Below are 24543 nucleotides of genomic sequence, written 5' to 3'. Positions count from 1 at the left end.
TTGATACAGGCTCAAATATCATCAATACCCAGTTTCTCCTTTGCCATCCCTACGATGCACTTGCTCTGGGTTGACTGTATTCTCTAGCAGACTCTTTCTTGCCTGTGGAGACAGTTTACATCTTTCCACGCTCAAGGACAGAGAACAAAATATGGAAGAGATCCTTCCTGGGGGCTCCCATAAAAGTCCTAACCAGTCACTGTGGCTACCTGGGGTGCTGACTGGTCAAAGGAAGGAAGAACTAATGCAATCCCTGATACAGATGACTGAGGTCTAGGCAGTGCTTGTGTGATGATTCATCTCCCATGACATACCTGGATGCTGGAACCTGACCTCGCAGGACTCCTTTGCCAAATCTACCCTGGGTCTCTTCTTGGGCAACACTTCCAGCATCAGGTTCATTGTTCATTCTCTGTTTCTCTCTCCCCTTCTATGTGCCCATGGGGTTCCTCCTTCCAGTTTCAGGAATACCCTTTATTTATTTTTTAATCTGAAGCTTCTTCAAATACTTAAGCTATGTCCCATAACCCCTTTCCCTGAGAATTTAGGATTTTATAAAGCAAAGCCAGAAATACTTATAGACCACTTTTGTTTTCCCCTGTCCCTTTATTGTCTCTTCTTGAGACAATGAACTTCTAGCAGGAGACTGCTTATAGGTATGGAGAAGCGGTAGCAGGGAATAGAAGGAGAAAAAGAGTGTAGTACAATTTAGATTTCAGAATATTATCCCAAGAATTCACATACACGATATTTCAAATTATTAACACAAAAAGTTTAAAAAAAAATTATTTTCCCTTCTCTTCTCTAAGATATGAAGAGGCAGAGGAACCACTGGTAGGTAAGCTGGTGAATGAGTGGGCCTTAGAAGATGTGTGATGGAAATTAAGCCTTGACAGGTATCAGTTGCCACCCTTTTAGCGAGGAATTTATGTATCACTCTCTGCTAAGTATTAGCTCTGTTCTGTTTAATGAACAGGAAAGTGTATACTATTTTTGGTTTACAGTTTTGAATACTGTGTTCATGGAAAATTGATTTTTAAAAATTTGTTGGGTTTCTTTCTGCTTTGCTGAGGACTGAGCCCTTTATCAACATTTTAAAAATAGCATATTTAAAACAAGAATGTCTAGCAAAAGAAAATTGAGAAATAATAGAGTTTTTCCATGTTTATCACCCAATAATGCCTTGTAATAGGATGCATGGAGTCAGGCTCAAACTAGGACTTTGAACCCTCACAAAGAATTTTTTTTTTTTTAATTCACTTTAACAAATCTTGGTTTGATGTTATAATTTATACTTCAAGATCAAAGTTGTTTGCAATGAGTTATTGAAGTCTGTGCAGTTGGGGGATGAATCATTAAAATCAGGACAACCTATCAGAAGGAGCAGTTATGTTTGTATGTCCATATTCTGAATTGACCTTGAAGACTTGTTAATTTTGCTGAATTTAATTTCTTTTAAGAAGCCTTAGTTACTTGGCTTTTTAAATGCAGGATGCTACTAGTTTTGTAACTAATCTTGGTCGTCGTTCCTTTCATTTCATTTGGAATACTGAGAATTTCTCACCGCTTTTCTTGTTAACCTTCTATTTATCCATTTGATATTTTCCAAAATGAATTTTCTATCACCAAAACTATACTGCACAGGACATGGCAAATATTTGCGCTCATTCCTTTGAAGCCTCAACCTGGCTGGCACCACTCTCTAAATATAGATCAGGATTAACTGAGTAATAAGGCAAGAGTGCACAGTAGTTTCTTTAATAAATTTTTCAATACTGTTACTGTAGAGGAGTCTTTTCAAAGGATTTAACCTCAGGTAGACAGAAACTTTGAAAATATTAAGAAATGTCCACATTTTAAAACCGTCACTATGTTTGAAAAATTGTAATAAGCTATATGCTATCAAGGAGACCCAAATAAAAAATTTCCCATATTTTCAGTCTCTTATTTCACAAATTTTAGCATGATGGTTTTGTTTTGAAGAAAAATTTTTTTTCACTATGTTTCTATTGGTCCTAGAGCAAGCTTTGTTTCCCACTCTAAAACTGGGCATGTTTCGATTTTTGCTTATATACTCTAATTCTTATTCTGTTAAACATTTAAGGGTAAGGATTATGGCAAATGGAACTGACCACATGAAAAAAGGATAAGAAGTAAGAAGATGTTTTGATTTAAAACTATGTGAGAAGCTGAAAGTGTGAGGAAAGTAGCAGTGAAAGAAAAATATCTCTAAGTTACAGAAGAAGAAACTTTAAGATGAAATTAGAGATATCAAACATTTTATGGAAAAGGCAGACAGATGTGCTTTTGGAACCGGGAAAACATTGGTTAACTTTTAGTTGTGATCACACTTTGTTAGTGTCTATGTGAAGCAAATGTTTTGGCTCTAAATGTGTTTCTGCCGCTTTTATGTTTTCTGCCTTCACCAACCTGGAGACAGGAGAATGAAGCAGATTCTGACTTTGAAGAAGTTCAATCAGAAGACTTGCCTGTCCCACAAATGCCGCTCACTGATAAACACTTTAGTGTCTTTCAACTGAAAACTTCTTCCTAAAGATCACACAAGCCAGAATGAGGGCGAAAGGAGAGAAAATGGTCCTAGTACATTTTGCTACCTATATTTCATTCATTCCTTCACATAAAAGAACATGGTGTTGGAAAGGGCCTAGGATGATCATCACACTGTAATTATGTCTGCTGTCATGTAAATGAAGCAAATAGTTTTAGTTGAATTCATTCTTTTTCTGAATGTGCCCTAATATATTTTTTTTTTCTAAAAATGTACAAATAATAAATTGTTAGGAGCTGAATTATTCTACATTTGGTTATCCTTTCCCCATGAGACACTGGGTGCTCATATTAGTCATTTCATACCAGAACACAATTATGTCCTTTGGCATCCTGAAATGTTAGTGTTCAAAAGGGCTTAGAAACCACCGGTCCTTCCTTTTGAAGATGGTGAAACTGAGGCAGAGAGAGGCTGTGATTTCTTCGAGGTGGCATAGAGGTACAATGAAGATGTAATTAAAACCCAAACTCCCTAGTCTTCCAACTCCCAGCTCAGTGAACCCTTCACTATACCATTCTGTGTGTTGATTGAGGAGAGAGTGAACCATTTCCCCAGCCTTTTCATTTCCTCTATCCAAGCCAGATCACTTCAGAACTCTGCTTGCATGGGCAATTATATATCAGCATCCCAGAAAATCTGGAGTTCCTATAGCTGAGACATTTTGCTCAGGAGGAGAGATTATTTCACTAGTGTATTCATTGATGCTCCCAAGAACACTGACTACTCCCAGTTGTATGAGCACCTTAATAGGCAGGAGAAGTGTCAGGGTGTGGGGCAGAAAGGCCAAAGTACCGGAGCTAGAACACAAAGTCCCCACAACAAATTTACCTATAGAGAAAGCGCCTTTTAATGGCAGCCTTAATGAAAGTCTAGAACAGTTTAAATACCGTAGACTTCGGGAAAAATCTAGTGTGCTATCTTCAAGGCCTAAGCTAAGGGCCAAAAGACAAGCAACATGCTGTGGGACTGACAGCGAGTCCTGGAACCCACACCCACGCTGCTGCTAGCAGGCACCCTCGACAAAACTCCCCTAGTTGAAGGAGTAGCGTGGGCCTAGCCCTGCAAAAACCTAGACAAACAATTCAGGTGGGATTTGAGGAAAGGAAGGATACGGTCCAGATATAGTGGTGGGATGTATTCGGAACCCCATGAGATGCAAACACACGCATATACTTTAAAATATGCTAGATCAGGACAGTTGAGTTGCACGTTTTTGGTTTTGAACAGAGAATTTACGACCACACACTCAGCCGACCTGTACTAGAAAGCGTGTGGGAGAGCACAGAAAGCATCCAGAGGTCTAAATCACGGAGCGAGCGTAAACACAGCGACCCACGTTCAACTCGTCGCCAAGTTCCCCGCCCCTCCCGTTCCCGGGGTGGCAGTAAGCCCTCTGGGTCCCGACCCTCGCGTGTTCCACCAGGATGGGCAGACCCCGGCTCGGCTCGGTCCTTCCACTCGCTCGCGGATCCGTGCGGGGCGCGCCTGGCGGGGCCGAGCGGTGCGGCCGTGGGAGGGCGGAGGGAGGCTGGGGAGGCCGGCGGGCGTTTTTATTGTTCCCTTCGCCCTCCTCCTCCCACGCCGCGCCCGGGCGTCACTGGAAAGCCGCCCGAGCCGCCTGGTGGCGGGTTATTTATAGAGCGGGCTGCGCGCGCGTCACGGAGCCCGGCCCGGCTGACGGGGCCGCTGACGCGCTTGGCCGCGGGGCCGAGTCCGCGGGGCTGCGCGTCGGGCGCCGGTGACAATGGGCTTCTGTGTGTGCAGCTGCCGCCGCCGCTGGGGGCCGAGGGAGGGGGGCTGGTGGCCGCTCCACGACCCCCCTCCCTCCCGCCCGCGGCCCCCCGAAAGGTGGCCGGCCTTTTCTGCCCCTGGCCAGGACCGGCCCCCGCCAGCTGCTCTTTTTTATGTGTTTGTTTTGTTTTTGTTTTTATCAGTAAGTGCCTTTGGCCCAGCCTTCGCTTCCACTACCCCGTCTCCCCTGTCTTCCGCTCTACTTGGTGAGAAGGGGGGAATTTAGCCGGCCGGGGGCAACCACTTTGTGCGTCCAGGGGAGCGGGACCCACACAAGGCGCAGCCAGCGGGGGATGCGGAGACCGAGGGGCCGGGAGCGCCGGGCAGGTAAAGTATCCTGGACCCAGAGCCGGGCTTTGTTCGGGGTGGGGGAGGGGATCTGGGGTGGGTGCGAACGCGGGGCAGCTCTTCTGGGACTCCAGTGGCCCCGCTCCCCCGCCCCCTGGCCAGCGCGCAGGAAGCCAATTGGGTGTTTAGCGCCAAGAGCGAAAGAGAAACTTCTGCGTGACTGACTAGATGTGGCTCCTCCCAAGAGGCCCAGATGATAGAGGAGCCCCCACCCCCGCCGCCTCCCGCCGTCCCTCCCTGGTCCACTCCCACCCCAAGCCTCCCTCCCGCAGCCCGGGACATTGGAGTTCTCCTATCTCACCCCACCCCCCTCCCGCGGGATCTGTCCTTTTACGCCCCCACCTTGCGGAAGGAGGGGCTGGCGAGGATTTTGGGGGACTTCCAGGGACGCGGAGACCGGCTCTGAACCCTCCCCTTTCACTGCCGAGAGCTGGGAAAGCTCGCTCTGGAGCCTCTCGCACGTGGCAAGCAGGCAGAGAACTTGCTGTGCCTTCTAGGAAATTGCGATCGATTTGTAATGCAGTTTCGCTAATTGGGAGTTCAAAATTAAACTTTAATAAAGCATGTGTGTCGTCTCGTCTAATTGTGAAAGCTTCCATCCGTCCTGGTAGATAGACTCTAAGTCTCAAGTTAATGGCGCTAAGCTAGATTTCCTCCCCAAATACAATTCCGTCAGCCGGCGTCGGCGCAGCTGGATTTCCGTAAGGTACAGATGTTGCTAATGGCAGCTTAAGCACGGATGGGCAGATAGCATACGGAATGCAACATGTTGCCATATGGTTCTTTTAGCCTTTCACCTCCAGGGATGTCAATCACATATTCTGGGAGGAACTTAATGGCTCTCTGAACGGCAAAATAAATTACCTGGTACAGTTTATATCCCTTGACCTGATACTTGATAACAACAGGAAGACAGCATTTCAGTTTCTGCGGTACAAATTTAACTACAGAGCCGCATTTCAAATTCTATAACATCATTTGTAGTTTGAGGGGCTCTGTCAATCATTCTGGCTGTAAAATCTGTTTCTGTATTTCCTTCCCCCTCACACCTCTGGGTGATACAAAGTTTATAAAGTTTAACAAAACTGTTGCCTTGAATATTACCAATCAGCTTCCAAATAGTAATCGATGAGGGTATGCAGAAATGAAAAAAATGATTTCCGGAGCTAGTTACTTAAGAGTTAGCAATCTTAAGAATACCGGAATGCGATATTTTTGTAACTCAGAAAATTAAAGGATTCCTATGAAAAGAGGTGTTCTGTGAGTCCTTTAATATTACTCCTAAATCCATTCATTAACTATTTGAAATTTTGGTGTGTTTTCCTAAATAACTTCAATCATTTTTAAACTTTGGAAAGTAATTTACAGAAAACAGTGCTTAGAAATATGAAATACAAGAAAAATAAGGAGGCTATCCTCAGCAAACCAATTTCTGTACACACACACTCCACAAAATATGTATACTTAAACTTGAATCATGTACATTGTGGTATTGGTCATTTGTTCCCCCTGCCCCCCCCCCCCCCCATATGCCAGTGACAGCTACTGAAGTCACTGTTCAAACCCTAGTGGAAGGAGTCTGCAATATTTCACAGGTCTTATTTTTACATATCCTGGTGACTAATAATATACTCAATGTATTGCCTCTAAATTCAGATGATAAACATGGTTGTCCTTTACTCTATCCCTCCTTTTTCTGTCACTATTATGGGAAATCTGAAAGCTATAGACATACTATATTTTAAAAGATTTTACTTTCAACAATATGTAAACCACATTAATTCATGCGAACTGATAGACTAGCAAAATACAAAATAACAGTATCAGTCTAAAACAGTATATATTTTCAGTCATGTCAAGTTTCAGAAAGTTAACATTTCAAGTTTGTCTATACCTCATATCCTTTCAGGGTCATTTTTAAATTACACCATAATGTTTCTCCATTTTTCTCCTTTTGTGATGGCGGATAATTTGTTACTTAGTGCTTGAGTTAGTGCAGTAACTTTGATAATTATTACCAAATAATATAAGATATTTTGTGCATGTATATAGCAGACACTCTCATACAGAACACATTAAGATATAGCTGAGTTATGGCAACCTTTTTTGGAGGCTGTTTCTGGTAATCTTGTAATGGTTGAGATTTTGTTTCTGTAACATCAGCAACTCAGTGAGTTTTAACCTTAATCAATAGTGAGCTTGTCAATAATGACTCCATCTCCATGACTTCTGAATAGATAGTGTGTCTTTCAATCATTCACACAGAACTCATAAAGTTGTTATCATCATGAACAGATATTTTCAACCTTTTGTTAGGCCCCATGATTATTATTAATGTGTTCCTCCAAAAGCCAGGCAAAAGTCTGCTGTGGTTCATTTCAGAATTCAAGTCCATTAGTAAATAAAATCTTAAGCGTCACTATTTGCTTTTTCTCAAGTTATAACATTACATGTAGTTCATGTATAATTATATAGACATAAACCAAGAGTATTTTTATATACATATACAGTAACAAAACCAAGATACATATCTTGCATCATTACTTTTATTTTAAATGAAAATTTGATGGATTCCCATTGTTACTCTAAATGAGGTGGCTGGCTGCCAAAGTGATTCCTATAGCTGGAAAGTACTAGCATTGTTATTGTCTATAAGGAACTGCTTTCTATTTTTTTGAGCTCTCAACTTGACCTCCCTCTTTCAATATTGCCTTTCCATATTGCTAATCTGGAATTAGTTTGGATATGAAAACTTTTGAGAATGTGCTTGTATTGGCCAAGAAGATTTTCACCAGTGTTTTTAGTTGCTTGCTGGTTTACAGCCTTTATCTTGAGCTGGTATGTTTATTTTAACTTAAAAACAAACAAACAACAACAACAACAAAAAATCCAAAGAAATACTTTTAGGACAAGGTATATCCCCCATGTTCTAAGTAATTTTTATTGTCATGTAATCTAAGCTGCTTTCTTTTTTCTTTTTTTACTTACGAATGTATTTTAAAACATTTAAAATAGGGCAGATTTATGCATTTCTTAAGGTAACATGGGACAGGTTATGAATAGGCATCAGGCCTGTAATAGAACTTCATTCCAGTGCGTGGGGGAGGGAAGGAGAGCCTGCTGGAAAGAGTATATAGTCCCACTGCACTGGCCTGTTTGCTTTTCAAATGTAAACCCACATTGCTGCATTGGAAACTTGTTTCTCTCTTTTATAGCATTTTATTTTTAAAGAATTTTTAAAAACTGTCAATCTGTAAATATTTAACTGGCCAAGCAGGAAACTTTTATTCTCAGATGTATATGCAGCTTTGTTTTTATCTGGGGTAGTGTGAGTGCCGTGTAAATATCACATAAAATTTTGACTTGGTTTTCCTTACTTTGACTGAAGATTGACAGGGGCTTTTTATATTAATCTTGTTCTATTTCATGTTCTGTATTCAGATACTGAAATACAGTATTTTATACATTGATAAGATTATGTTTGAATTTATTTAATTTATGTTTCGTTTTTTTAGAGCATGTAGCCTGGAACATTTGTTCTACTTTTTTTTTTCTTCACATCATTACTCTGGTACTGCTTGATGTAACTTGATTAGCTCCCTCCCCAGTCATGATTGGTAATTAAAATAGGCATTAAAATTAGTCACTTAGCAATTTTGCTGTTCAATTGGCAATTAAATTACTTAATTGCAATTAAAGTCCTAATTTTAATTGGCAAAATGATAGATGTAGATTTAAGATAATATGTATAAATACTTTAATAAGTGTCTATATAAGGATTACTTAATTACTCAACTTCAAGTTTATGCTGTTAACTTTAGAACTTTTAAGTGAGCAATGAAATTTATATTACATGTATTCAAAGGATATGGTAATTAGATTTATTACTTATCACTATAAGGGTCCTTGCTATAGGTTACTTTTGTAGTGTTAAAGTTGTAGTTGTAGGCTTGATAATTACAGAATTATGATGAGAAAACAGGCATATATATCTTTGTCATAATATATCAATATAGTATGTTCATTTTTAATTAAATTGAGAGGTTTCTATGGACCATTGAGTCTGAGGAAAAAAAATTAAAAGTGGTTTATTTATCATTAAAGGTAGAACAGAGACTAGCCAGCTAAGATACACACATAGAAACTGTTGCAAAGTGTATGTATTTTATCTACTTAGAGAAAATGCTATAGAATATTGTGATGGTTACTAATGTTAATAGTTACTTTTAAAATTTCAAGTGCCCTGGATATTTTCTTAGTATATAGCAACTTATTTTCAGAATCTTTAAAATGTCTTTTAGGACTTTGCACATTGCAATGATTCCCATGTTTACTGAAATTAGCATTGAAAATCTAAAACCAAAGTTACACTTCCTTGCTTAATCAGAAAAAATTGTTACAGGTGAAAATATTGATGGTTGCCATCGGATGGGAGGGGAACAAGGAGAGTTATTGTTTAATGGGTATAAAGTTAATAAGATGAAGTTTTGTAAGATGAAGAGTTATGGGGATGGATGGTGGAGAGTGCACAACAGTGTGAATGTATTTAACACCATAAACTGTACAATTAAAAATGAGTAAGAAGGTAAAATTTATGTGTATTTTACCACAATAAAAAATAAATTACTAAGTGGTTAATTTAAAAGCAAATATTTAGGAGATAGTTACCCAGAGTCAAACATTAGAGAAAAGATGGATTTTTATTATGCAAAATACTGTTTGATTGGCATAAGGTTTTACCATATGTTCAGTTTTCTGATTTTAATTTATAAGTAGATGGTTCTAGAAACAAAGTCCTATTTTCTTCTGCACATCTAGAACTGGGTTCTGAATCAAAGTAAGAAAAAATTTTAAAAGTCTTTGAATTAAGTGGTTTTTGGTGTGAAAATGGGCCAAGTAAAATTGAGTAAAAGCACAACTACCCAAAATGTGAATATTAGCTAAGCAGTTAACTTGTTCTCTTAAGCATCCTATAGCAAAGGACCAACTTATTGATTGATTAATATCTTATTAATGCAAGTCAAATAGCAAAAGCAAAAACAAACAAAAACCTTAACATTAAAAAAGGATTTTGTATTTTCAGAAACAGATTTTTTTCAAAGTGAACATTTCTTTCTTCTATCAATAAAGTAAAACTTCCTGCCAAATGGCAGCAATGCTATTGAATGTGTTTGTCTAAATATAACTTAAAATATTTCTCATTTTTTATGCTTAAAATAGGTTCCATTAAGTAATTTTATTATGAAATAGCTTAGAGTTACCTTGACTCTTACAACATAAGTTATGTATATTCACTATATCTGAATTGTAAGGGCTACTTTCTGAGTTCATTTTGGGAGACTAGTGAAATAAATCTCTAAAGGCCCCTTTCCATGCATTAAGATAGAAAATCCTATGGGATTACACTCATGTTTGCTTTCTAAATTATACCAAAAGCTCACTTTTATTACGTATAATCTAGCTAGCCATGCACAAAATAAAATACTTTGGTTTAGATGTGAATGTATATATTATTTATATTGATTTTTAAAATAAAAATATTTTCCTTACTTTGGTTTAGATGTGAATGTATATGTCATTTATATTGATTTCTTATAAAAATATTTTTTCATACATGTACCAATATGTCCTGCTTAATATTGGTTACTATGATACAATATAATGTCATAACACATTGCTTTCCTAAATACTTTTCTGAGTTCATCTAATAGTAGCATATGTTGATAGGAATAATAATTTTTAAATATATTTTATTGGTTTCAGAAAAAGAACTACTTATGGATAGGACCAATTTTTGCTATAATTTATTTTAAATTGTTAAGAAAATAGACCACCAATTGGGGGGGGGGTGTAACTTTACACATTTGTAAATGGCAATAATTTAAAGTTTTATTAGATTCTGGGCCCTAAGAAAACATTATTGTCATTTTATTTGAGTTATGATATAGCTTATATTCAAGAATCTATGTTCAAGAATCATGAAGGGTTGCAGTCATATAAATGCACATTTTCAGTTTCTTTTAGCCCAAAGCATCATTTTTAACATTTTCTAAAAGGTTGTTCAATTGTACATTTTGATTCCATTATATGTGTAATTAAACCTCTATGCACAAAAGCATTCTCTTATGTTCTAGCAAATACACCCACAGGAATCCTCTTCTAAACTATAATTTATTTAAACATGTAATCATAGGATTTTAAAAACATGCTTTCATTTTTGCAAACCGTATGCCAATTTAAACTACTTGGTGATAAAATGAGAGATTATATTACCATTTTGACACCCTCCCCCACCCCTGACCTAACAGTGAGTTAAACATGAGCAGGAGGAAATAAAGAAAATGTATGGCGAACCTAACCCATGTGTTTAACTGTTTTCCTCTTTCGGACAAATAGAAGAGAATCAGATTTGTAGGTATTTATGAATCCCAGCACAATGTGAATATTTGGGCTTGTAGCTTGCTCTCCTCAGGATTGGCCTAAGTAGTAATAAGGGTGTGTGTGTGTGTGTGTGTGTGTGTGTGTGTGTGTGTGTTCCTCCTGAACATTGTGGAGTCAGGCCCCCTACTGACAAAATCAGTCAATTACAGTCGTGGGCGGTTCTACTGAGACTTCTTCCATCAGAATCTGGTGGGCACACAGGAATATGGAGTTTTGAGTGTAGTCCTTCTTTACACTTTCTGATGCTTGTGTCGGATCCTTTCCACCACGAGCATATCCGACCGCTACCAAAACCGCCAACCCTAGAAGTAGCTTATCCAATAACTGGTTTAAGTATTTCAGTCTTGCATCTGGTGTGACTTCCTAAGAAGTAAAGCTTCCCAGGAACTAGTTCTCTACCCAGAGAACTGTTACACCTTTTCTTTCATTTTAATGTTATATTTAATTACGCCATTCCCAGTTATTAATAATTATTATAATAAGCTGCTGTGAAAACTGCCTCTCGATCTCGGGTGCACTAAGACTTGGGCAAAGGCTATGTTATCAAGAAGCCAGACTCCACAGGTTGCTCTTATAGACTAACGGATCGAATCACAGCATGTATTTCTTGGAGCTCACTTTAGGAACTCCAGAACACTTTTCCACTCTGTGGGAGAGATTTCTCACGTTGTTCCCAGACTCAACTCAGGCTAAAGTGTTGTTGTTTTTTTTTTTTTTTAATGGCAATAAGGGTTGAGGAGCGTGCGGAGGAAATGTATCTACTTAGATGTGCCTATTTGTGTATGAAGAGTAATGGTTACAACCATAAAGTTCCCCAAGCCCTCGCTTTCCTAAGAATATATTAAAAACTAATAACTGCCACCTCCGCGTGGCTGTGCTGGAGTTTCTGACTGCCTGCAAATAGCGGTCCGGAGCCTGGCCCACCGCAGGGATCAAGGAAAGCTCCTCTTGGGCGCGCCCCGCTCCCTGGCGGAAGGGGAAGGGAACCCGGGAGGGCGCCACCGAGCTAGAGTTGCTATTTTGGGCCCATCCGAGCGGGTGCGTCAATGCCTGCGCCCCTGCGTCACCGCCACCTCCACCCCTTTCCTTCTCCCCGGCTCTCTAAACTCTCACTTTTTCCCTTTCGTTCGCGTGGAATCGATTCTGCCCACGGGGCTCTGACGCCACCGAGCTCATGCTAATGAGCTATTCTTTGCTCTCCTCCCCTAATCCCCATACCCACACACCCTCCCTCGCCACCACAACTCCTCCCCAAACACACACACACACACACACACACACACACACACACACACACACACACTTCCTGGTTTAATTTTTTTCTCGGGCTCGCTGCGGTAAAGCTGAGCCGCGGCGGCGGCGGCGGCGACAGTGGCAGCAGCAGTAGCAACATCTGGGGGAAACTTAAGGTGGTCACGTAGGTTTTCCCCAGGTTGCGGCGCAAAAAAGCCTGCGGCTTCTCGGGGCAGCCGCAGGGCACCTGATTGCTTCGCCTCCCAGCCACTGGGCAGCAGGAGGCGGCGGGGAGCGGGCAAAGGCGTGGGTGCAGATTAGAGCTGAGCAGCTCGTGGCGCGTTCGTCCAGCACTGGGAACACCAGGATGGCGGGGGCGGGGTGTTGCCGAGGGGCCCCAGCGGCCTGGAAGCCAGCCCAGCAGAGGGAGGAGGGGCGGCTGAAACTCCACGGGCAGAGGAAAGAGCCCCGAACCCTCCCTGCTCTCTTTCCAGCCTCCTCCAGCCCCACGGGAGAAGCCCTCAGAGGCCCGCCCAGCTCAGGCCGAGGGACCAGCAAGGGGGTTCGCTCCTGGGAGAAGCGGTATTTCCTTTGCTAGAAAGCGCCTGGCGCCCTTGGCGCGGCGAGTGGACCGACTTGCCTAGCAGAGGCGGCGGCGACTCGGAGGTCCGAGGGGTGCGGCACCTCCCACAGCTCCACAGTCCGCCGGGGCCCCTCTTCTGGGAGGGCTGAACGCTCACACTTGACGCTTAGCGGAGGCTCTCTGCCCCCTCCTCTTTATGTTTTGTCTTTCCTCTGTTCTCACACGGAGACTGCGAGAGCCCTTGTGCTTCAGAGGAGGGTCAATTTATTTACCTCAAACTTCTGGAAGGTAGTAGGTGACCGGCACTGAGCAGTGTCGAAAGTACTAGAGTTAGCAAATGGTGAGATTGGAGCATCTGTCTGCAGAAGGCGCACCTGTTGCCCGCTGCTCGGCTGTATTGTCTGCGAAAGGAAAGTGGACGATGCCTCACTCTGACTTTTGGGGGTCCCCGAAGGGCTGGGTCACTGCCTACCTCCTTCTTCCCCCCTCCACTTCCCTCCCCACGCACCACATCCTCCCTTGCAAGGAAGCACTGCAAGGAAAGAAGAAAACACAAATTACACAAATTAGCCCCTTCCACCTTGGACTCCCTCTAAAACAGAGAATATGAATATGAATATTCCAGAGAAAAAGGCTGCGGCCAGGGATGAGGGATGTGCCGGGCTAGGGAAATCCCACCCCAGTTGCCTGAGCGCCCGGAGTGTCTCGTGTCCTGGGACATCTGTACGCGCTTCCGCTAACTGGGATGACGATTGTGGGTGGGTGAGGTTAGGGAGCCACCAGACACACCCAATCCTTGCGATTCCAGGTGCTGGCTACACCAGGGTTCCCTTCCGCCCAGGCTTTTGTTGCACCTTCCCCCACGTGTGAACGGCCCGGCGGCAATAGTGGGGCGGGGGTTTGGCGAGGTGGGTGAGATGTCGCTGCTCTGAGGGCTGCGCGGTCCAGAGTGGAGAGGTCACACCTCTTTCGGAAACAAAAACAAAAACAAAAACCACCAAGCTAGCTACCAAGGTGAACCCAGAATGGTTCCCACCTTAAAATCGGCCCTGCTCGTGACGTCAGGTCGGAAATATACCAAAGCGAGCGGCGGCCAGGAGTCCGGCGAGCGCGGCAGCGCGGCGATTGGATGGCGGGCCTCTGACGCGCGCTGACGCGCGGAGACTTTAGGTGCATGTTGGCAGCGGCAGCGCGAGCCACATAAACAAAGGCACATTGGCCGCCAGGGCCAGTCCTCCCGGAGGCTCGTGCAAAGCTCCGCTGTCCTGCTCGCCACTCCAGCCGGCCGCCTTCCCCTGCTCCCTCCCGGCTCTCGGGCGTCTCTGCTCCCTTCGCCCCTCTCGCCCACCCCTCCCCGACCTTACGCCCGGACTTCCAGAGGGAACTACACTTCGGCCGAGTTGAATGAATGAAGAGAAACGCGGAGAACTCCTAAATGAGTAGGTGCCGCCCAGACAACTCGCGTTCTTTTTTTTATCCTTTCTTCTTTTGCGCGTCTCTTCTTTCCATATCTGTGGTACACGTTCTCTGGAAGTGGGCACCAAAGGCGGAACGTAGTGGGGCCGGAGGATGGGGAATTGGTGCGCGCAGCTACAGAGGGCATTTGTCCGAACACCAGCTTTGGCACTAGCGGGGAGCTGGCCCCCAACACAGGCTTCCAGGCTCCTCATTGGTGGACTTGAAGGGATACTTGCATAGTTCGGGGAGCTGTGGACTTGCTCGCGGAAATAAATGTGCTCAAAGTTTGCTCTTAGTGCGGAATTGATTGTGGCCTTTGGACACGGAGAGTCCAAGTGCTGTGTATACTGGGGGCCTGGACACTGCCCACAAAGTGTCAGAGAGAAAGAAAGTACTTAAATTTGTGTGTTGCTTGGGAACTGTGTCGTCCCGGTTAGCCAGTGTGCCAGTGTTTCCTGGGTATTGTTGAGTAAGGGGGGTGGGGTGGGGTGGTAGAGTGTCCTGTTACTAAGTTGCTGAAATTTCTGGTTTTGATATATACCACGCTTGTGTGTGTGTGTGTGTGTGTGTGTGTGTGTGCGTGTGTGTGTCAGAGACAGACTGAGTGAATATGTAGAGTACAGTTATGAAGTTGTGAAATAACCAGGGGGTTAATATCCAGCACAGGCATCTCTCTCAAGGGCTGTGGGGGTCAAGAGTCTCCTTTCTTTCTACTTTTTTGGTTAGCCTCCCTCCCCATGAAGCAAGATTCTGGTGGAGGGAGGGGGAGGAGAACAGAAGGAGTGGATGTTTGGCTTTCTTTTTCATTTGTAATAAGATCAGCTATGCTCTAGAATGCCTTCCAAGCAGGAACATTTGAAAATTACTAGGGTACAAGAATGCCTTGTTCCAGCAAGTAGGCATATTGTGGCAGGCTGTGTAGGGAAGGTGTACAGCTTTCTACCATTGACGCCTATAGGAGATAAGCAGCTTTGCCGTCCCCCTGCAATAGACTTACGATGCTCCTGGAAAAGTAGGGTCCCCTCTTTCCATCTCTTGGTCATTAAAGATGTTGAAAGATAAGTTTCCTGGAAAAGTGGATTCTAGTTCACCTGTTTCTCCAATCCCAGTGCTCTGTCAAAAGCAATTCAGATTGCTTTTAGGGCTTGCCCAGGCCTTGCATTTTGTAACTCATAGGGGTGGAGGAAGAGGTTTCCTCATTTTATATTCTTGACCTCTACTTTCTTTCCCCCTCCCTAAAGAGAAGCCAATTTCACCGTGGGGGGAAAAGAATCAGAGAAGGTTCCAGTGCTGTATGTTATCAAACTCTAGTTACTTCTTATCAGGTCTGAATTAAACTAAAACGGAAATGACACTCCCCCTCACCCCCGTATGCCCTACCAAAGGGGCCAATTTATTACCTCACAAGTATTAAATAAGTACATGGAATGCCTTTGCTTCTTCAGAACCTCCTCTCTGCAAGGATTTACACAGTGCAACGGGTGGCATTTTCTGTTGTTTTCAGCCATCTCTTTTACACATTCATTTTAACTGCTAGGTTTGATGAAGGCTGCACACACTTTCCAATGAAACAATCACAGAGGACATAAAAGGGCCTGCCTGGTGAGTCTACAGATGCCTGGCCGAATCTGTCCGGAAAGTCACCCTGAAGCTTTCTGTGTCTGTATTTCAGGGAGGAGATCTGACAGGCTGGACTCTCTATTGCTTTTCTAAAAATCTTGGAAACTTTATCCTTCATTGAATTACGACACTGTCCACCTTTAATTTCCTTGAAAACGCCTGTAACTCGGCTGAAGGTTAGTGCAACTTGATTTCTTTCTCCCTCCCCACTCCCCCAATTCCCTAAACATCAAGACAAGGGGCAATGCGATCTTCCTTAGCAAACCCTGTAACTTAAGGTTTTCTAACCCTTCGCCTTGGGGAACAACTTTCTCATTGTGCAGTTCAACTTCATTTCTAGAATGAGCTTGCTGAACCTGAGCTTCAGAGGAAAAGGCTCATTTGAGCTGGGTTGTCCATGAAAGGGGTCGAGGGGGAGGCGTTTGAAAATAGCCGGGAATGGTGACTCTCGATGGCTTTCTAGCTCTGGGTCTTCATTTGATCAGCCTTTCCTTGCCCCGCACTGTTGTTTTGCTCGCAGCCTTCGCGCTCTCCGCCCTTCCCCTCGCTCCCCTACGCGCTCCCTGATCGCCACCGGCTGCTGGTGTAGCTCCAGGTGTACCCGAGCCCGGGAGAAAGTGTTCAGTTGACCAGGCTGAGTGTATATTATTACCCTGTTTCATTTCCAGCCATGCCTTGTGTTCAGGCGCAGTATGGGTCCTCGCCTCAAGGAGCCAGCCCCGCTTCTCAGAGCTACAGTTACCACTCTTCGGGAGAATACAGCTCCGATTTCTTAACTCCAGAGTTTGTCAAGTTTAGCATGGACCTCACCAACACTGAAATCACTGCCACCACTTCTCTCCCCAGCTTCAGTACCTTTATGGACAACTACAGCACAGGCTACGACGTCAAGCCACCTTGCTTGTACCAAATGCCCCTGTCCGGACAGCAGTCTTCCATTAAGGTAGAAGACATTCAGATGCACAACTACCAGCAACACAGCCACCTGCCCCCCCAGTCCGAGGAGATGATGCCGCACTCCGGGTCGGTTTACTACAAGCCCTCCTCGCCCCCGACGTCCACCACCCCGGGCTTCCAGGTGCAGCACAGCCCCATGTGGGACGACCCAGGCTCCCTCCACAACTTCCACCAGAACTACGTGGCCACCACGCACATGATCGAGCAGAGGAAAACGCCCGTCTCCCGCCTCTCCCTCTTCTCCTTTAAGCAGTCGCCCCCCGGTACTCCTGTGTCTAGCTGCCAGATGCGCTTCGACGGGCCCCTGCACGTCCCCATGAACCCGGAACCAGCGGGCAGCCACCACGTTGTGGACGGGCAGACCTTCGCTGTGCCCAACCCCATCCGAAAGCCCGCTTCCATGGGCTTTCCGGGCCTGCAGATCGGCCACGCGTCGCAGCTGCTCGACACGCAGGTGCCCTCCCCGCCATCGCGCGGCTCCCCCTCCAACGAGGGGCTGTGTGCAGTGTGTGGCGACAACGCGGCCTGCCAGCACTATGGCGTGCGCACCTGTGAAGGCTGCAAAGGATTCTTTAAGGTGAGCAAGGAGAGGGCTGAGGAGGCAAGTCGGGGCCCCCTAGAACCGGGAGCCTCGGCGTGCGCTCTCGGCCTCGTTGCAGGCAGCTCAGCCCCAGCTCACCCGGAAGGTTCTCCCGGGGTCCTCAGAGGTTGTGGTGGGGGCATCTGGGCGACTGAGCAAAGTAAATAGGGAGGCCGGGGTCGCATCCCCCGCACCATGCCGACCCGGCAGGCCTCCACCCCAAGTTGCTGGAGCGGGAGTTGGAAGAGGGTCATTTGCATGTGCTCGGAGCTGTCTTCTCTGTTCAGATTGAAATTGGTTAGGACAGAGAACCGTGTCTGAGCTAACCAAGTGGAACAGAATTCCCTATGGTCAAATTAAGTGATCTCTTTATTTCGCCATCCTGATTGAATAATCTTATCATTTTAAATAGAGAAGGTCTCCAAGGAATGTAAATAATATGAATGCCCACGGATTTGTATTTACTGAGCGTCTCCTTCTTCTTCTCTTGGCATATAAAACACAGCAAGGAGCGGCAAGGTTAGCTCAAATGTTAACGCTATCAATTTTCTTCTGTAACATGCCCTGGGGGAGGAAAAAGAAAAGAAAGAGAAAAGGAAAAGGAAAAAAAAAAAAGGCAGTTGTGTAAAGTGTGTTTGTTTGTGGGGAGGGAGTGTAGACCCCAGCCGTTCAGAAATTGTTTCTGGATTCCTTGGGTTGCTGGACTTTCAAGAGAAAATTAATTTTTCGGCCTCTATTGTCTTTTATTTTTTTTTGCAGCGCACGGTGCAAAAGAACGCGAAATACGTGTGTTTAGCAAATAAAAACTGCCCAGTGGACAAGCGGCGCCGGAATCGGTGTCAGTACTGCCGATTTCAGAAGTGCCTGGCTGTTGGGATGGTCAAAGAAGGTAGGTCGGTCGGGGCAAGTAGCCGACTCCGCAGTCTGTGCTCTTGGGAAACCGCCACCCTTTCGCCAACCCCACTCTCCACCGCCAGAGCCCAGGGTCTCCAGGTCCCCCCGCCCGCGTCTGGCCTCCACGAACCGGCAGCTGTCTGCTTGCTCAACCTGCCTTAGAGAAATTCGACAGGCTCTTCTCCTCTTTTAACTATACGACCCATTTGGAAGAAAACATAAAACAGCCCCGCATTTTTTATGCTTCTCCCCAGTAAAGGCTTTACAAGCGGTGGGGCCCAGCGCTGCCTGCCGGACTTCCCGCGGCTGTGGCCTTCCCCCGGGAGGGGCCCGGGCGGCAGCTGGGTCCCACTTTTGGGGGCGGCACTAACCCTGCTCTTTCTTTGCAGTGGTTCGCACGGACAGTTTAAAAGGCCGGAGAGGTCGTTTACCTTCGAAACCGAAGAGCCCACAGGAGCCCTCTCCCCCCTCGCCCCCGGTGAGTCTGATCAGTGCCCTCGTCAGGGCTCATGTCGACTCCAACCCGGCTATGACCAGCCTGGACTATTCCAGGGTAAGAAGCTGGCGGGGGGGTATCATGTGGACAAACCGACAGATGGGCAGGAACCCCTCCCCACACCCATCACTAACCCCCAGACTCAAGAGATAAAAGGAGGCAAGAAAGGTTGTGTCCTCATAGCTCTGGGCAGAGCCACAGGAGACAGGCAGACCCACAGACAAGTGTAGACAGGAGGACAGTGGAGTGGAAGGAAGAGGGGTTTGGCCACAGTGGTCGAATCTCTTTGAGTCCCTTTCCTACGGCCACCACACACACATACTCAAACAGGAATGCCTTTGTGTCACACCAGAGGCAGTGTGCAAAGACCCCACTTGGATTTTATTCCCCATCTTCCACGGAGATGCTTTAATCCCCACCTTCTCCGGCACTGTCAGGGTGGGGATGCCTGCTTGGGGGTCTGAAGAAAAAGAGAGAGGGTCCAAAGTATGGCAGTGGGGTGGGGGATCAAGTGGTCAGAGTCTTCTTTGACCCCAGCTGTGAGGAATGTGTGGGCTTTAATTGGAGGAAGTATGTCGGGCAAACCTAGAAGTCACTGCAATTTTATTAAGATTTGCAAAGGGCATCTCTGCTCGAGACCCACTCTGGGACTGGCATGCATGCTAACGTGTCAATTGTTTCGTGGAGATAAGAGTGAACGTTTCCCAGGGCTGGATGGCACTGTATTTAGTCTGTATGGAAATGGTAATTTACATATTTAAAGCAGCGACCTCATAGCACCATCCCTAATTGAATTAATTGCCCCGGAACATCTAATTTCCTTACTGGTCAGAGAGAGGTTTAATTGTTATAAAAACCTGGCTCCGCTACTAGAAACGGGGTTAGCAATTTCACGGGTTATATATTTTAGAGAACCTCATTAAGTGCTTTTTAAAATGAAATTCCAGTTCCAGGCGAACCCCGACTATCAGATGAGTGGAGATGACACCCAGCATATCCAACAATTCTATGATCTCCTGACTGGCTCCATGGAGATCATCAGGGGCTGGGCGGAGAAGATTCCGGGCTTTGCTGACCTGCCCAAAGCCGACCAGGACCTGCTTTTTGAATCGGCTTTCTTAGAACTGTTTGTGCTGCGATTAGCATACAGGTAACCGAGGAAGCAATCAGGGAGGTTGGGAAAGAAGGAAGAGAACAATCAAGACAAGAAAAGAAAGAGGAAAAAGGCAATAAAAGGAGGGAAAGAGAAAAAGTCAGAACAGGAAGTGAAAGAGGGAAAAAGAGGGAAAGGAGAGTAGGAAAAGGTAGAGAAAGAAGGAAAGGAGGAGTGAGCCCAGAAGTCCAGGGTGAATGGCACGGAGGTGGGATAGGGGGCGTTCTTGATTGTTATGAAATTGAACCCTTTCAAGGTCCACTGGTCTACATTTTATTAACTCTTCGGTAATTAGGTGCCTCTTAAATCCCTCATTTATTGCTCTTCAAGTAATTAGTTGTTTAGCTTTTCTCTCTCTCTTTTTCTCCCCTCTCTCTCTCTGGTATTAATTGCAGGTCCAACCCAGTGGAGGGTAAACTCATCTTTTGCAATGGGGTGGTCTTGCACAGGTTGCAATGCGTTCGTGGCTTTGGGGAATGGATTGATTCCATTGTTGAATTCTCCTCCAACTTGCAGAATATGAACATCGACATTTCTGCCTTCTCCTGCATTGCTGCCCTGGCTATGGTCACAGGTCAGTACCACAGATTCAAGGCACTTCTCCAGAACTGCCCAGCGGGATTTGTCCCGGGTTCCCCTTGCCACCAATCCTCCTTGGCTTTGCCAGCTAGCTAACTACATTGTGCATCCCTCTTTTGTTTCTGATTGTGTTTTCCACAGAGAGACACGGGCTGAAGGAACCCAAGAGAGTGGAGGAACTACAAAACAAGATTGTAAATTGTCTCAAAGACCACGTGACTTTCAATAACGGGGGGTTGAACCGCCCCAACTATTTGTCCAAACTGCTGGGGAAGCTCCCAGAACTCCGCACCCTTTGCACACAGGGTCTACAGCGCATTTTCTACCTGAAACTAGAAGACTTGGTACCACCACCAGCAATAATTGACAAACTTTTTCTGGACACTTTACCTTTTTAGATCTCCTCCCATGCACTTCAAAGGAACTGGAAAGAAAACCTAAAACTGTCCAGAAGGGGCAAGTCACAAGGGCAGAGATAACCCCCAGAGCTGTCTCAGCTCTAGCCAACCCCCACCCTTTCCATAAAACCCCCAGCCCCTTAATCCTTAAAGGAAAACAAAAACAAAAAACAAAAACTGTTGCTATTTCCTAACCTGCAGGCAGAACCTGAAAGGGCATTTTGGCTCTGGCATCCTGGATTTAGAACATGGACTACACAGTGGTATAAACTTTTTATTATCAGTTTAAAAATCAGTTAAATGCTCAGAAGAAAGATTCCTAATGTATGATGGGAAATATTTGGCCACGTTTGGTTGTTGCAGTTAAGAGAAATGTAGTACACACACACACACACACACACACACACACACACCATAAGGGGACCTACAAGTATTGCCCTTTAAAAGACTTCAAAGTTTTCTGCTGTAAAGAAAGCTGTAATATATAGTAAAACTAAATGTTGCGTGGGTGGCATGAGTTGAAGAAGGCAAAGGCTTGTAAATTTACCCAATGCAGTTTGGCTTTTTAAATTATTTTGTGCCTATTTATGAATAAATATTACAAATTCTAAAAGATAAGTGTGTTTGCAAAAAAAAAAAAATAATAATAACTACACAAAAAAGGGACCAGCATGTTGATTCTAGGGTGAAAATGTTATAGGCACTTGCTACTTCAGTAATGTCTATATTATATAAATAGTATTTCAGACACTATGTAGTCTGTTAGATTTTATAAAGATTGGTAGTTACCTGAGCTTAAACATTTTCTCAATTGTAAAATAGGTGGGCACAAGTATTACACATCAGAAAATCCTGACAAAAGGGACACATAGTGTTTGTAACACCGTCCAACATTCCTTGTTTGTAAGTGTTGTATGTACCGTTGATGTTGATAAAAGAAAGTTTATATCTTGATTATTTTGTTGTCTAAAGCTAAACAAAACTTGCATGCAGCAGCTTTTGACTGTTTCCAGAGTGCTTATAATATACATAACTCCCTGGAAATTACTGAGCACTTTGAATTTTTTTTGTTTTTTAATGTCTGAAATTGTCAGTTAATATATTATTTTATGTTTGAGTAAGAATTTTAATATTGCCATATTCTGTAGTATTTTTCTTTGTATATTTCCAGTATGGCACATGATATGAGTCACTGCCTTTTTTTCTATGGTGTATGACAGTTAGAGACACTGATTTTTTTTTCTGATAAATTCTTTCTTTGAGAAAGACAATTTTAATGTTTACAACAATAAACTATGTAAATGAACAGTATTTTGTCTTCTTTCTGGGTGAGGAAAAAAATGGCAATCTACATACAATAGACAGAGTTGGAGTTTGATTTGGGATAGGTCACTTATTCAACATCTGAGTTTCAAACTGACAGCCTAGATCTATGCTGGCAAACGGAACTGGGAAATTGAGGTAATTTCCAGAGAATGGAGTACAATATTTTTTCCTTAATCAGAATTTTCCAGTGTGGCAACCTACATTTATCAGAAGCAACTGAGAACATCTCAACTCTTCTGTTAACTTTGCTAATAGATGCAGCTTTCAGAAGAGAAACTCAGGAGACCAAACAGCTTTTGAACTTTAGCAAGATTCAAAGTCTTGTCAAGTTTTTGTCTTGCACAGTGTTTAAGAAGTATCTTTTTAAGACCCAGGAAGTCAACATGAATGTGAAGTGTGTTGTACTTAATCTAGGATTTTTCTAATTCTTCTACTTAATATTGTTGTAAAGAGTCTTGGTGGAAGAACCAAGCATTTTGAGCCTTTTGGCCTTAGGTCAGTGGTCTTTGCAGAAGTCTGTAGAGGCACTTCTTAGGACTTTTTTCTTCCTTTAGTGGACAGTGATGAGGTTCAGTTTGTAGTTTCAGAATAATATTTCGCCTTAAACGTTTCTGAAATACATAATAAAATATCCGTTTGTCAGGTCCTGGGTCTGGTATATGTAAGTTATACCACAGCCTCTAGGATTCCACCCAGCATCAACTTTTAGCAGAAAAGTAACTTAACGCTGAAGAAGCCACTTAAAGTCTGAGCTGCCTCTCAGCACCCTGGCCCTGGCGCAGCCAAGGTCCACTGAGTTTAGCCTCAGGACAGCTGTGAATTCATTCAGAGCGGAACATGGGGACGGTCTTCTTCGCTGACCCTGGTGAATCACTGACCTCCTTCGGGTCACTGAAATTTCCAGAGTGTTACAGTTGTTTAAAAAGCAGAGTTAGAACAGTAAATTGCCATGAGAGTCCTCGGTTATTTTTACTTTGCCTCCCCCCCCCCCACCCCTTTAAAAAGACATGTTTTTGTGGGTCGATTAAAGAGAAAGAAGGTCTCCAAGTAAGTTAGGTTCTTTTTAGGAGATGCGTTTTTCTGCAGGTAACTTTAAGGGGCAAAAGTGGGTGGCGATGTAAGAGATTAAATAATAAGCGGCATGTTCAGTTTTCCGGCTTTGTTGAAAAGATGAGGCTTGTCTTTTTTATTTTCACAACTTCTGCCCAACCAAAGCCACACATTAATAAGCGTGAAGAAAGACAAAGTCTGCAGAGCCGTCCGCGCGTCTCCCGGGTGTCTGCAGCCCCGAGACAATTACATTCCAACTTAGAATCCCTGAGAGTTGAACCCAGAAACGAACTCTGCTGCCGGTTCTCCCTCAAGGAAGCATCTGCGTAGCACCCCTGGCCAAGAGGTGTCAGGTAGTGTGCCTCCCTCCCGAGGATCTGGGGTGAAAGGAGGGAGGGATGACCCTCCTCCCAAGGCCTCGTGCATTCAGTTGTCATATCTAAGTTGCCAAGTGACTAGTGCTTTTCTGCTTCAGTTACTGACTCGCTCTCCGACTCCAGGCTGCGCATCCGGGTTGTGAGGGGAAAGACCCTCGCAGGCATCTCCCCTGGATCGTCTGAGATCCTTGCAGCTGAGGACTTTCCTGCCTCAGTCTTTCTAGGAGTAAAACCCAGGGAAAGCAACAGACACGCTGCATTACCGAAGCGAGACGTTGCTTGGAACTTCTTTAGAAAGCGATGAAAACTTTATAATGGGGGCTTCATTTCTCACTCTTCTCTCCACATCCTCTTAAGAATGTCAGTTATTGTGTATCGCTCCAGCTATGAAAATACACAATCATTGTTTCGAAGACTTGACCATACATTTTCAGCTCAGAGAGAAGGTCTAATTTTAAATCTTCACGCTGTGTAGACCCCACTCTGAGGGGTTGCTCAGAAGCCCTGACTTTATGGAGAGATGCCCTTAATTCAAAGTACAGGTGAGCGGCGCTACCACCTGCTACTTTCTGGGTTCCGCTTCGCCGCTGTCATCGCGACCGCCGCCGCCTCTCTAGGTGTCCCTGCTGCCCTCGCTCTGGCCTTCCGCTTCGGGCCGGGCTGGGCGGGGGGATTGAGTGCGAAAGAGTT

The 24543-nt window shown here is 44.5% G+C and overlaps 1 protein-coding gene across 1 annotated transcript; it reads left to right on the top strand.

The window, feature by feature from the left end:
• Positions 1 to 16711: 16711 nt before the first annotated feature.
• On the top strand, positions 16712 to 21100 carry NR4A2 (nuclear receptor subfamily 4 group A member 2). Its single transcript, XM_036254543.1, has 6 exons — positions 16712 to 17577; positions 18340 to 18469; positions 18864 to 19027; positions 19918 to 20120; positions 20519 to 20697; positions 20844 to 21100. The coding sequence occupies exons 1-6, from the start codon at positions 16714 to 16716 to the stop codon at positions 21098 to 21100; spliced, it is 1797 nt and encodes a 598-aa protein (XP_036110436.1). The 5' UTR covers positions 16712 to 16713.
• The last annotated feature ends 3443 nt before the right edge of the window (positions 21101 to 24543 follow it).

Source organism: Molossus molossus, unplaced genomic scaffold (assembly GCF_014108415.1).
Source record: "Molossus molossus isolate mMolMol1 unplaced genomic scaffold, mMolMol1.p scaffold_m16_p_11, whole genome shotgun sequence".
Lineage (NCBI taxonomy): Eukaryota > Metazoa > Chordata > Mammalia > Chiroptera > Molossidae > Molossus > Molossus molossus.
The sequence above is the reverse complement of the archived record's forward strand: the minus strand, read 5'-3'. Positions and strand labels throughout refer to the sequence as shown.

Bases quoted from the DNA above. Each gene is read 5' to 3' on its own strand.
- NR4A2 (XM_036254543.1), top strand. From the start codon at position 16,714: ATGCCTTGTGTTCAGGCGCAGTATGGGTCCTCGCCTCAAGGAGCCAGC. The intron at 18,470-18,863 runs GTAGGTCGGTCG...CTTTCTTTGCAG, and splicing joins TGTTGGGATGGTCAAAGAAG to TGGTTCGCACGGACAGTTTA. The intron at 20,121-20,518 runs GTAACCGAGGAA...TATTAATTGCAG, and splicing joins GTGCTGCGATTAGCATACAG to GTCCAACCCAGTGGAGGGTA.